This window comes from Homalodisca vitripennis, chromosome 4 (genome assembly GCF_021130785.1).
Source record: "Homalodisca vitripennis isolate AUS2020 chromosome 4, UT_GWSS_2.1, whole genome shotgun sequence".
NCBI classification, from domain to species: Eukaryota; Metazoa; Arthropoda; class Insecta; order Hemiptera; family Cicadellidae; genus Homalodisca; species Homalodisca vitripennis.
In genome coordinates, this window is record NC_060210.1 from 84,937,356 (window position 1) to 84,951,644 (window position 14,289).

Genomic DNA, 14,289 nt, shown 5'->3' on the forward strand with positions numbered 1-14,289 from the left:
TTTGTATCCCTTTGCGTCTTTTTCAGTTTTTGAGGCCAAAGTTTTTTCACACTATCTGAAGCACGATTGCAGAACAGAAGCAAACAATACAGTACACTACACACACAACAGGGGCACAAGCGAGTGGAGCAAGGTAGGAACGGTACTGAGGGGCCAGGCGTGGCAGTAGCGTGGGAGAGGATTTGGGGAAATACGCGTCTGTTATTGTTTCCGAGAATCCGGGACAATGACCGCCACTCGGCCGCCGTGTGCCATGAGTCACACACTCACTGTCGTACAGTCCCATCAAATACTGATGCAACATCGATTCACGGATACTATACCACTAAAAAATATTACGTTTTTATTATTGAAATGTTTGTCTAATTTTTTATTTTTTAATTGAAAATCGGTCCGGGTTAGCCGGACTTCCGGGTTAACAGGGGCCGACTTATCGGGGTTGTACTGTACTTAAATTGTAGTTTTTGTGAAGATCTGTATGTATTACTGTTTCTTGCACTATAATTATATAAGAATATTTTATTTTGTTCCTACTAAAAATAAATGTACATTTATACAAAAGTATTATAATTATAAAAAAATAACGTCAATACTCCTTTTGACCTGATCAATGCCAGAATCCAGTGTCCAAGAGTCTGTTGTAAAGATGTACGTATCTGTCTACAGGTTAACTGTATAATTAACTTTACTTGTGTCTGTGACGTTTACCTAAATATCGATCTGTGCAGTGAGTCCTGTCAGAGTGAACACCCCCACCAAGCCTGTGGCCAGCCCAGCCGCTCACTCGCTTCATGTCAGCAACAACATGAGTCAGCACCACTACCAGCCCCCTCGCCCTGTCAGTTACACGTCCCTGGTCTGTATAGCTTGTTGTTTCCCCTAAGGTGCACTCTACCAAAAACATTGTTACTAGAGGTGTGCCAAGTAGCTCCGAGAGCGGAGAAGCCAAACTAGCTCCGGCTCCGTTTGCGGAGCTAGCTCTTTAAACAGCTCCAGCTCCGGCAACCGCTCCGGCACGATGTGCGGCATCTGTCTGCTCCCTTGTAGATTGGAGCTTATTGCTTGGTTATGTTATAAACAGCAAATACTACTGTAAACAAATATGCTAAGGTGCTGACAGTTTTAATTACTACTTACTTTTTTATAATACGTATTATGAAAATCTAATTTTTGGGTAAGAAGACTACACGTACATTTTATTTATATTTATTTTCACACTGTAGTAATAAAACATAAAAAATAGTACGGTAACAGAAAATATAAAATAATATACAAATTATTTACACAAGTATTCATGATTTGCATTTAGATACACAAGTTGAGTCACTTTCATGGATTTGATACGTGATCTTCGGTCACTTATTATTATTCCCGTTCGGGAAAAAATTCTTTCACAAGGTACTGACGTACCCCACAAAACCCCATGTTTATTTTAACGAGTCTGCTGGAGATTTGGGTAGACTGCCTCGTGAATCCTCCACCAGGACAGAGGATCGCCTTCTCTGGGAAGTGGTGGTTCAGCGATGTTACCTGTCGATTTCGGCGGTAGCACAATCGTTGGGAGTTCCGGGAGTCTGCCTTTGTACAGATTTTATTACAGAATCAAACATAGAAAATACTGAACATTCTTCTTCTTCAAATTGTGATGGACCAGATTGGTTGGTCAAAGTCAAAGATGGTTGTACCAGGAGGGGATTGTTCCATTGCGGTGGCAGAAGTGGCGGAAATCATAGCTGCAACGACCGTAATCACATGATTCTTAGCAAACTGTTGACATTTGTCGTCAGAAAATGCATACATTTGAACCTTGGGTCCAAAAAAGGTATTAAAGTACTACTAACTTGTTGTACTCCAATGTCATGGTATCTGGCTGATAACCCCATGAGCAGGTTCTGTACTACCTGTATTGCATCAGGGTGCAAATTTAGTGTACATAGTTTGCTGCAAACATTTTGCAGCCCAAGCGTCAAAACAATTATTGACTTCCAGTGAAGTAGGATTCCCCCACTCATCTTTGCTGTGACCTCTTCAAATGGTTTTAGGACTTTGCAAAGGTCACTGCAAAGTTTCCATTCATTAGAAATTAAAGATGGCAAGTCTTTGTCCAGCAATGCCAAAGTGTTATTACAGCCTCTTTTAACTGAACAAATCTACAAAGCATGTAATATGTGCTGTTCCATCTCGTACTTACATCTTGAAGTAAGCGTTTAGGGTCTTTTAACCGCCATTGTTGATTTGGTATTTTAATAGTTTTTCAGTGGCTGCGTTGCTTCTCTTAAAAAATGAGACAATCTTTTTGCATTTGGTGATTACTGTATCTACCTTTGATATGGCATCTTGAACCACTAGGTTAAGAGTATGTGCATAGCACGGCCAATGACTCCACATTAAAACATTTTTTATGGCTCCAACGACATTGGAGGCATTGTTCTGTTACAACAACTAAGATTTTGTCTGAGATTTTATAGAAATTCGTTATTTTCTTGATTTTCTTCGGCTAAATGGCTAGAAGTAATGTGAGCCCTCCATTAAAAATACAGTCTAGAGAACTGATTTCAACACAAAATCATTGGTAATGAAATGCCCTGTAACAGCTATATACGATTCATTGATCGTAGATGTCCATTGCATCTGTCGTTAAACAGATGTTTTCCACATTTTTCATTAACTCAGCTACTTGAAGCTTACATTTGTCGTACGTGGTGGGTATTAGGTTTTTTTGAAACCACTTCCTTGATGGAATTTCAAAAGAAGGGTTTAAAAGCTGTAACGAATTCCCGAAAAACCAGAGTCCTCCACAATAGAAAACGGTTGGAAATCTTTGTAAAATAGCTTTAGAAACGCAGCTTCTACCTTTTTCTTTTGGTTGTTATTCATTTTTTTTTGTATAAAAACTCGATAGAGTGGTTTGTTTAGCACTTCCCTTTGGCTTATCTAATTGATTAGAAGGCAACTCACCAGGTTGAGGTTCATTTTCAGTTGCAAAGTTACTAAATGAAGCGGCTGAATCGGTAGGGTCCATGTTGGTTGTAACATTCACATCACGATCACTTACACTTGTTGATTTTGAACTTATAACACTCAAAGTAATTTCCGACATGTTTTCTCTCAATATGCCTCTTCAAATTGTACGTTGATGTACGGTAGCACATAACCAAGCCACAATGTTCACATCTACAGTTTTTAAGGTTAGCATCAATAACTGTAAAATGAGACCAAATTGAACTTGTCTTAGATTTCTGTACTTTTGATGCCATGTTAATTAACTGCACAAAAACCAATCAATACTAGTCATACTCGTAAACCGCACAAAAATATCACTTTTCACTGTATGTCTACGTTAGAAACTAGAACTCCTACTGAAACTTGAAACTGGTTTGTTTTGGTTTGTCAACAAGTTGTAGGCCACAGCTGATAGCTCCACAGACGCTCCGAGAGAGTAATTATATGAATATATAAGGTTAGAGCTGGAGCTGTTTCGAGAGTCACGGAGCGCTGCTCCGCTCCGCTCCAGCAGCGGAGCGCTGATTTGAAACAGCTCCAGCTCCAAAGGCACACCTCTATACTGGAAACTGAAACTGGTTTGTTTTGGTTTGTCAACAAGTTGTAGGCCACAGCTGATAGCTCCACAGACGCTCCGAGAGAGTAATTATATGAATATATAAGGTTAGAGCTGGAGCTGTTTTCGAGAGTCACGGAGCGCTGCTCCGCTCCGCTCCAGCAGCGGAGCGCTGATTTGAAACAGCTCCAGCTCCAAAGGCACACCTCTAATTGTTACAAATGATATTTAAATCAAATAAAATCAAGAGCTGGCACAGTAATAAATGAAAAATTATATTTTCTGATATTGATAGCTTTAGGAATTAACATTGATAATGAACTGGTAGCAATACATAATTATATTTGTGATGAAATACTATGCCAAATTTTCAGCCAAATAAATAGATTTTTGATGTGTTCAAAATAATAAAGTTGTTGAAGGCTATATATTAATTCTCAAACTCAAGACACATAAAAGTTTATTTGTATTTGTATCAAATACATTAATTTGATAAGCTCAAGTTGAGTATGAGAATACTCTTCATGCAGACAAGTAAAATACATTTATCTCATCCTTAACAAATATATGTTCAGAAACAAATCTAGAAAGGAAATTTGAAGAGGGGAAAGCACCTCGAACCCTTTCATGAGTATTTGCTAGGAACAGCCTTTTAGAACATCATTTTGTAATCCACTTAAAATAGTAGAAACATTTAAAAACATTATATTTATAATATTTTTATAAACAATGTTTTCTTCTTTTTGTAATTCCTTTGTAGATCAATTTCAAAGCATGATTTTTATAATATTTCTATTAACATTAGGGACAAAGCTGATACATTGAGTAGATGGTTCAACAGAGACATAAAATATTGTAAGGAATTTTCTGGTGACACTAGTGCTTTTAGTGTATTAAAAAAAACAGCAGCTAGCTTTTTCTAAACTATGATAGCCGTGCTCGTTACAGTGTAAAAACTGTTGATTAATTCTAACCTTATAGATTGAAGAGCCTCTTAGCCTTGTAAACCATTGTCATTAGAAACTGGGGTGAAATGCTGCTGGAAACAGCCACTTTGTGTAGTTTTCATATTCAGGACATTTATTTTTTATCGGTTTAGATGAATTTATGTACAAAAGATACATTTTTTTTACTATTCGATATATTGTTTGTTTTATATACCTTTACTGTTATGAACACATAAATCTTTAAGTACCAAAAGATCTGAGAACACAGATATTTTTAAAGGAGGTTTTAGATTATGTTTACAAGTGGCTTATTAAAGTGACTTGTAACAAACCTACAACTTCCCTTAAGTAAACTCCAACAAACATGGTAACCGGGCAGTAGACAGTGACAACCTCGTACAAGTTATGTCTAGTTCAGTTGCTTCTTTTCAGCATGTCATTATTGTTTATGAGTTTTTGAGATTTAAAGTGTAATAATTTATAGTTCAAGTGAACCAACAAAAAAGTTTAATGCACTAAATGGAGTTTGGAGCAAGTAGTATGGTTTTAGAACTGTTTGAAGCGCATGAATTGTTGTGGAGTGCAAAACACCAAGATTATGCAAACAAAAACAAAAAAAGTTTATTACATAGCACTAACCACCTCATCAATAATGTCTCAGTAATGCCTCTAGCAGTTACATGTAACGAGCTTTGTATAATAGTCCGACAACAGTAAGTTAAAAACTGACTTGTACAAGCCTCCTCTACATTCCCCTTGTAATAAGTACACATCTTCCTTAGTTGTTCATCTATTTCAGTTAGAACACAGACTTTCTTGTTAATATACAGCAAAATATATTTATCATTAGAAATTCAAGTTTTTGTGTTATGTTAGGTATTTCAAAAGAGGTAGGGAACAGGCGGATTTGTCAAATTTCTGTTATATACTTTTATTAAATCTTTTAAAATGTTCTAAATTCTACATCATATTTAATTTTATGTATAAATGACTATTATATTTTTATCTTCATTTTAATTTTATAGAAACAAATGTTATTTTTATCTAGTGTTCTCTCAAATAGTATGTTGAACAGATCAAATATGTTCCTGCTAGTGGATATAGGTTCTAGAATTATATGCATCTCCTAAAAGATAAACATTTTTGTGTAGTAAATATTAATTTTTCTTCCTTGCAACACTTTATAAATATGTTGTCTGTAATACAATGATTTATTTCTAAGTGTGTCTCATGTACCCATTTTTAGTGTGTCTTTTACTGTTACTTTGGCACATAAAAATATGGTTATATTCCTGATGTTCCCTTGTTTTCTTTCTTTTCCAGCCAAGACAGAAGACAGCAGATCTGAAGCAGCCGCCAGTCAATCAAACTCTGCACATCGACACGCAGAACGAACCTGTACCGTAAGTAAACACAAATCATCAAAAATCAATAATTTGACTAAGTGTGAACAAGTTCTGTGTTTTACATGCATTAACTGATCTCATATTATATATTTATTATGGAAATTTCATTAATTTTCTGTATGTATCATTATTGTGTTTTAATTAGCAAAGCTTATTTCAAATTAATAGATTTTAGTACAAGGAAACATATATGGCTTCCCTCACTTTATGCAGATTTTCCTACAAGTATCCCCATGATATTAATTCAAAATTTCATCTTATATTGGATTATTTGATATAATTCCCTATTTTGCTTCAATTAAAGCAATACATAACATGATATAATTTAATTTGTTTCTATATTGTATTCCAACAATACATAACTGTTTTTATGATTAGTTTACCATTACATTTAGATTCATCCTTTCATGCTTATATATGGACATGTAATTTTTGTTTGTTTTGGCATATATTTAATCCTTTAAAATATATTATATGAAAGGGTAATACAACATCTTTTACATTTTCAAGAATTATAACTCTACTAATCATTTTTAAATACAATTTTAACTTAAAATACAAAAACAGTAATGAAAATATATTATTACTGTATAGTTTTAGTGTAATATCTTAAATTACTTTTCATTTTTTTTACATATATTTTATAAAATATATTTCCATTTCATTTTTTGGTCTTTTTATCAGTAACTGTAATACACCAATACAATAATAATTAAAATAACCCTTAATCGTTAGAAAATCTGTTGTATGTTTGATTGATGCTTTTTGTGAAACCAAAACTTTCAAAATATGTAAAAAAATAGCTGGGTTCCCAAACGTCTGCTTCACACCAAATGTATGAATAGTATTACTAGTATAGATAGATTTATCCTTACTGTAAATGTTAAATGCTAATTATAGGGTAAACCTGTTCAATCAAGTACAATTTTACCTTAAAGTTTCTTACCAACTGGAATAATGTCCTGTTGCCCTACAGCTACCGGGTGCTGTACAACTACAAGCCTCAGAATGAGGATGAGTTAGAGCTGGTTGAAGGTGAGACTGTCTACGTGATGGAGAAGTGCGACGATGGTTGGTATGTGGGCTCCAGCCAACGCACCGGCTACCTCGGCACTTTCCCTGGCAACTATGTTGAGCGCCAAGTATGAGGTATGCCTTCATTCTCATGTCGTGATTGACACAATGCATTCTACCCTCTTGATTTCATCAGCTTATGGAATAGAGACTAAATTTAAAAAAAGAATGAGTCTACGTTTCATTTACAGGCACCACTATTTCATATCAGTTCACTATTTCACCACTAGTTTTTATCCAAATTTCACAATTTTTAAAAGTGTATATTAATTAATCATAATTATATCATAAGTAGAGATGTATGTAACCAAATTTACACTGGCCAGTTTTGTCAAAACTTGAGATTAAATTGCATTTAATTGAAATATTATTACCTAATTCATATTAATACATAAAAAGTACATGAAGGGTGTAAAGTATTTACAATAAAAACAAAATTATACATTTTTACTAAGAATCATATAATAATTGTGTTATTGGCTAATACGCACTTAACCTAAATAATGCAGTAAAAATATCAATAAAACTCATAATCTCAAAAAATACTTATAATCTCATAAACAGTATACAACTATGATTCAAAATTATACAATGTTTTGTTAATCTTTTAGATAATATTAGAATTTTTTTAACAATTTTTATTTTTTATACATGTAGGAAGATTGTTTAAATATTTTGCACCAATTTAAATGGTTTTCTTTAAAAAAAATTCCAGTTTATGAGATTCAATTGCTATATTGCCTTTTTGTCTAGTATGATAAAAGTGGTTGCTTCTTTATAAAGGTATTTTGTTAGCTTTCATTAGTTGTTTAATGTAGACAATAACTTTGTACATGTAATGACCATAAACTGTCATGAAACCCAAACTAGAAAATTTGTTTTTGAATGTATCGTTCCAATCAAAGTTTGAAATAATAAGTAGACACCTTTTTGTACTATTAATGTCCTATTTATTTTCCTATTCTTTAACAACATTGTGTTTCTGTCTGTGCCTGTTAGTAATATTACTTCTATTACATGATATATTAATTAAATTCCGTTTTAAATACCACAATCAATCAATCGTTATTTGGACCATAATACTAATTTGTGGATGTTGTAGTGTGCATGACATGCCATATATTATAATTGCTACACCTGGGTACAGCTTTGGCTAGTAAAAGACTTCTGGAGAGTAACACAACAATCTCTCTCATACATGTAAAATACGAGGGGTATCCAAAAAGTAAGTTTATCTGTTCTGTAAAAAGACGCGTACGTAACACAGCGTGCAACTGTGGGCGGGGATATGTAGCGCGGTTCGGTTGGCAACAGGTGCGCCGGTCACTGGCCCATTGTTACGCTTCTCAGTCAGTTGCTGCCCAAACATCATGGAGACTCCACTGCGTTCTGCCGCCAGTTGCGAAGTCCGTAGTGTTATTCGTTTCTTGACCGCCAAAAAACGAAACTGCCGTTGAAATTCATCGTCAGTTGTGTCAAGTGTATGGTGAACATGTTATGTCCGTTCAGATGGTCTGTCGTTGGCGTGCAATGTTTTTGGAAGGAAGAGAAAATGTTCATGACGATGAGCGTAGTGGCCGACCAGCCCATTCTCGGCAACCTGACGTCATTAATGCTGTACGAGCAGTTATTGACAATGATAAGCGAGTGACTCTCGATGAGATTATGGATAAATTGCCGTCAAGTGTTGAAGTTAGCCGGTCATCTGTGCACAATATCATGACAGAAGATCTTCAGCTTGCAAAAGTGTGTGCAAGATGGGTGCCTCGCTTATTGAGCAATGCCCATAAACAACAACGAATGGCTGCTGCCCAGTCTTTCTTGCGATTGTTTGACGATGAAGATGAAAACCTTTTCAGTAGAATAGTCGCTGGTGATGAAACATGGATTCATCACTCAACTCCAGAGACCAAACGCCAGAGTATGGTGTGGCAAAAAAAAGGAGAGGCAGCTCCTCAAAAAGCCAAAGTTTTTGAGTCGGCAGGAAAGGTAATGGCTACAGTTTTTTGGGACTGCCGTGGAGTGTTATTGATTGACTATCTTCCTCGAGGCGAAACCATAAATGCAGAAAGGTATTGTGAAGTTCTCACCAGACTTCGGCGGGCAATACAGAATAAACGGCGCGGACTTTTGTCGCGCACGGTTCTGCTTATTCAAGATAACGCCTGACCACACGCTGCTCGTGCAACAATGGAACTTTTGAGGAAATTTAAGTGGGATGTTTTTGGTCATCCTCCATACTCACCAGATCTTGCGCCTAGCGATTTTCATCTGTTTCCGGAGCTGAAAAGACACCTTGGCGGTCGGCGATTTGCCAACAGCGATGACCTTCAAAATGAGGTGGATACTTGGCTTAAAAATTTGGCGGGTGAATTTTGTGATGCTGGAATAAAAAACTACTTCCTAGATACCAAGAGTGCTTAGAAAGGGATGGTAACTATGTAGAAAAATAAGGTATGATGTAAAAAGTTGAATAAATGTGTTTCAGTTATTTTTTGAGTCTTTTTAACTTTTTCATAATTAATGGAAACTTACTTTTTGGATACCCCTCGTATAATGCACATTACCAGAAGATAGCACCGCTAAGTTATGTATATAGAACAAGGACGTATTTGCAAAGAGACATTCTCAGGATAACTAAAATCTTGGCTAAATAGCACATTATGGCAGTAAGAATGTTAATTCTCAGTAGAAGCTTTAGACAAATGCCAGCTCCCTCATATGAATCAAACAATGTTATATGTTGTACACATTGATATATCTATCTTTCATTGCATTTGTCAACAGGTTAGATTGGTTAAGACCTTAATTCATATTCTGTTGTATTTACTGCAGTACTGACATTGTGTGGTCAAATAAAAATATATAGTATTATCTTAGTAAGAGATCTTTATTTTATTTATAATTTATCTTAGGTATTTTATAACTACGATGAATAAGTAATGTACTGAGTATTTAAGAATTAATTACAGAAAGAAAAGTATAAAATTGTGTCCTTTTCCTTTTTTTTATGAAAAGGATATGAGAAAAAGTCATACAAACAAATTACATTAACGTACTCATGTCAGTAAGTTGACCTTTTCTGATGTGGCATCAATAATAATTCTGCAGTTTTATGCCTGAAGTCGGAGCCATGGGGACTCCAGAACTTCAGTTTTCGATGTTGAAAATCGAGAACCATTCACCACCCAAAATTACAAGACTCATTGTTATCTAAAGGAGGTTTTTTTTCTCTTAGGACAAGAAGTTTATAAATTGCACCTCACACTAAAAAGAGGAGTGGCCTCTTCGTTATTTTTAAGATAAGAAGGAATTACAATATAGTTTAGCATCAGTTCCAGATATCTAATTACAGAAATATATTAAATGTATATATATATATATATATATATATATATATATATGATTTAGGTTAAGTTAGTTGGTAAGAACTTTTATGAGCACGTATGTTTGTTGAGCGAACAGAGATGTTTTGTTTTTATAATCTAAGTATAAATTCATTTTTACTAAACAAGACAGGTTTAGATTCATCTCTATGCTGATACTACAGAATCAGTGTTCCAATAAAAATAGACTAAATCATAAATAAAGTTAAAAGACCTCTAGGCATATCTATTTTACAAAATAGATAATGTAATAATGTAAATGTCCTCATCTATTTTATTGTTTCAGGAACAAGTAATGATAGCAGAAGAAGAAAGAAGAGATGACAACAAACCAAACCAAAGAGGTGTTAGTGTACGTAAAGGTGGCTTCTTGATAACACAGATAAACTGTTAAGAACTGATCAATAGAAGAGAAGTTTGGCTAATGTACCACCGACCACGAACATGTTGAGACCCACGAGTTACTCCGAAATCCAGATTGAGAGCAATGTCTAAAAATATATCACTTCACCACATGCCAAACGAATACCAATGTAAATACAAGGTGGTGTATAACGCACACAATACCACTTCATTTTTACATAACTACAAAATGTAAATTAAGAAAAATTAAGTGTTTAGAATTGTTATCTACCACAAGCACCAGAATGCATCAGTTCCTCTTCTGTAGTGTTTAGTATATGATGACAATACAAAATTAACATTAATGAAATAATCCTAATGAGCAATATGTTTTGAGTGTGACTGAAGAGATTTTGGATGAATTTTCAAGTTCAGTTTCAAAGATTGATTGATTATATGTTGGAGTGGAGAAGGAAACTGCCTTATATATGAGTCAAGAGAGGAAACAATCAGTTTTATAATTTGTACAGTTCTCTGTCGTCGCTATGTTGTAACCTCGCTGGACCATCTCACATAGTCTTAGTCTGTTCTTTTCAAAGCTTTGTACTATAGGAATAGGTCAAGAAGAAAAGAATTTTCATTATATTTATCACTCTATTAATGTTATTTATTTCACTAGATCAATGTATAGACCCACTGTAAAGATTTAGCAAGCCAAAGATCGAGTAACGTTCATAATTTTATTTTGTATATAATCAGTTGTAGTTGAAAATGTAGATTCGGTATTTTTGTAATCATAATGTGTGCTTCCATATTTGTGGTTAATGTGTCGTCAACGAGTTGGTGCGAGCATTTACCATAAAATACTGCTTGTATTTTTAATAATCCAGTTCTTTCTTGATGCAGTTGACTGTTAAAACAAATGTTATTCAGGAACTACACAACTTTACTGTGTATTTTATAACAAGATCACTGAGTTATATATATGCCATTAACATAACTGTAATTTAATGACCACAAGCTGAATATTACCTTTTTGAAACTATAATATTATTGAATTTATTTTGTTCAGTTCAACACCAGTGTAACAAAAATGTGTTTTCTAATAATAAATTAAGGTATAAGATTTAATTTTATGTTCCTAAAGTAAGCTGGAAATAGTTTTTAACCATTTAACAACTCACTTAAAAATGGTTTTTTATCTTTCATATTACAATGTTTAAGGTTACATTTTTATAGAATTATTCTGTAATTGCAAATAAACTTGTATTTGTTAAAATTATTATTTTAGTACATAGATTTTATTATGTTGTTGGAGCACATCAAACTGTTATTGTAGTTGTAAAATCACCTTTTAATCATACACATTTTTACTACTACATTTTTATTCAAGATTAAGAATGTGAGCTTAGCTTCTTATTTAACCAGTTTATTTTAGTTGTTTTGTTTTCCTATTACAAAATTTATGTGTTTGTTTAGTTTATTAGTGAATTTGTTTTATTTTATTACTATGTTACCAATTAAACGTAATATTTATATTGTGCAAATAAAACTTGATTAATGTGAAGAGCAGTTTACTCCATGAGTATCTATTTAAACTTTTAACAAAATATAAGATCAGTAAAAATGTACTCAATATTATAAAAAATTCTCTTTATATTTATAAATTTCTGACAAGTGTTTACACTTTATTCTGGGTTAGTCTAGTCAGTCCAGTTATAACACGTTGCAGAGTGTCCACTAAAGATGACTTAACTGTGCTTACTAGTGTGTTTTATTTCATCCTGTGTACATCTTATCACTGTAGTATATATTTAACCCTTGAAGTGGTGCATGCCGCATATTCAACCGTTCTTCAAGCGGCACATTACACAAGTTCATGTTACATTCATTACACAACTTTTGAACCTGTAAATATAATATGATAGTAATAAAATTATGATTATAAGAAGGAAAAACTTCTCATTAATATTAGGGTTTGTTAGTTTTCTTTTATTTTTAGTTCCTATGATGTTGTACCAGTGGCGGCTACACCAGCTGTCATAAATTTTATCACATTAATAGCACATTGTTTTATTTCAGACAAAATTTGAGAATTAATGTTTTTCTCCAGATAATAAGTGAAGTCTTGAACGAAATGAAGATAAGAATGTAGTGATCTGTTGAGTTGAAAGGGTTCTTATTCACTCCAGAAACATTTATTAACATTTGATTAGTGGTGATTTTGTGTGTCTAGTGCTGTGTTTAGAACATCTCTGCACAATGTAAATGGAAAATTTGTCCCTTGAGGACGAACATTAGATTTTAAACTGTCTTGAAAAAGGTAAAATGTTAGTCTCACTCAAGAATTCAGATGTTACAAAACGTGACATCAGAAAGAAAAATGACAAGATAAAAATCATTCTTTCAAAAGTACAAAAATGTGGAAACCATTAAAAGTATGTTTCCTTAAGTTGAAGATAACTTTTTTCTTAGATTTAACAAGAACATATAAGACATACACCTATTTCTGGAGAAATTTTGAAAGAAAAAGCTTAAGTTTTTTTAAACAAAAATAATGAATAATGTTGAATTTGATGCCATAGTCTATCACTGACACGATTTTTCTTTTTTCTACTGAGGAGATGAAAAATTTATTTTCTGTATTACTGTCTGTCTATCTGCAAGGCATATCAACAATTAAATGAGCTATATAAACTTGGAATTTTGACTGTAACCCACAGCGAAGTGTATTATGCGACACATGGCGTGGTGTACTCCTAAGAAGTTCTCAGCACAATTAACCAAATGAAATCCTCATCCTCAACTGGAATTGACGACATCCTTTCACACCTTTTGAAATTCTGTGCCCAGGAAATAAGTCATCCCCCTAACAGACAATGTTAATAAATCGCTTTCACAAAGAATCTTTCCTGATGAGCTTAAAACTTCCAAAATATACCCTCTGCATAAACATGGAGACCAACATGACATAACAAATTTCAGACCAATTTTCTTTCAAAAGTAGTTGAGAAAGTTGTACTGATAAGACTATTTCATTATCTAGAGCTAAACAACATCTTACCTACAGGACAGCATGGCTTTCTACCAGGAAAATCAACAATAATCGCTCTTACAGAACTTGTAGAAAATATTATTGACAATATTGAAGTCGGTTAAAACAGTCAGTAGACCTAAGAAAAGCATGATATTGTCTTGACCATAGTTTAATTTTAACAAAGCTTGAAAAATTGGGGATTAGAGACGTTGCGCTTCAATGGTTTCAAGGGTATCATAGTGAATGAAGAGAAATAGTTGAAATAAAGCAAACTGTTGATGGAACAACAATAAGCACAATAGGCTATCTACTCCACGAGAAGTAACAAGAGGAGTTCCCCAAGGCTCAATGTTGGGACCTGTATTGTTTATTCTTTTCACTTGTGACCTTTCAATGTTTATGGAACCTTATAGTCGAACAATCATGTTTCCTGATGACACCGTTCTGCTAACCAATGATAAAAATGCTAAAGGTTTGGAAATAGCCACATATATAGCGGTTAACATGGCTCACAACTAGCAAACAACCTTGTTTTGAA

General features: G+C 33.8%; 1 protein-coding gene across 1 annotated transcript in view; it reads left to right on the forward strand.

Annotated features, from left to right (window-relative positions):
* The window catches only part of LOC124359669, a 162,323-nt gene extending 149,845 nt beyond the window's left edge, over nucleotides 1–12,478 (forward strand). Inside the window, 4 exon segments of the mRNA XM_046812607.1 lie at nucleotides 729–856; nucleotides 5,830–5,909; nucleotides 6,889–7,061; nucleotides 10,659–12,478. Of these exon segments, the coding sequence (XP_046668563.1) occupies nucleotides 729–856; nucleotides 5,830–5,909; nucleotides 6,889–7,060 (380 nt within the window). The 3' untranslated portion in view covers nucleotide 7,061; nucleotides 10,659–12,478.
* Nucleotides 12,479–14,289: the final 1,811 nt, after the last annotated feature.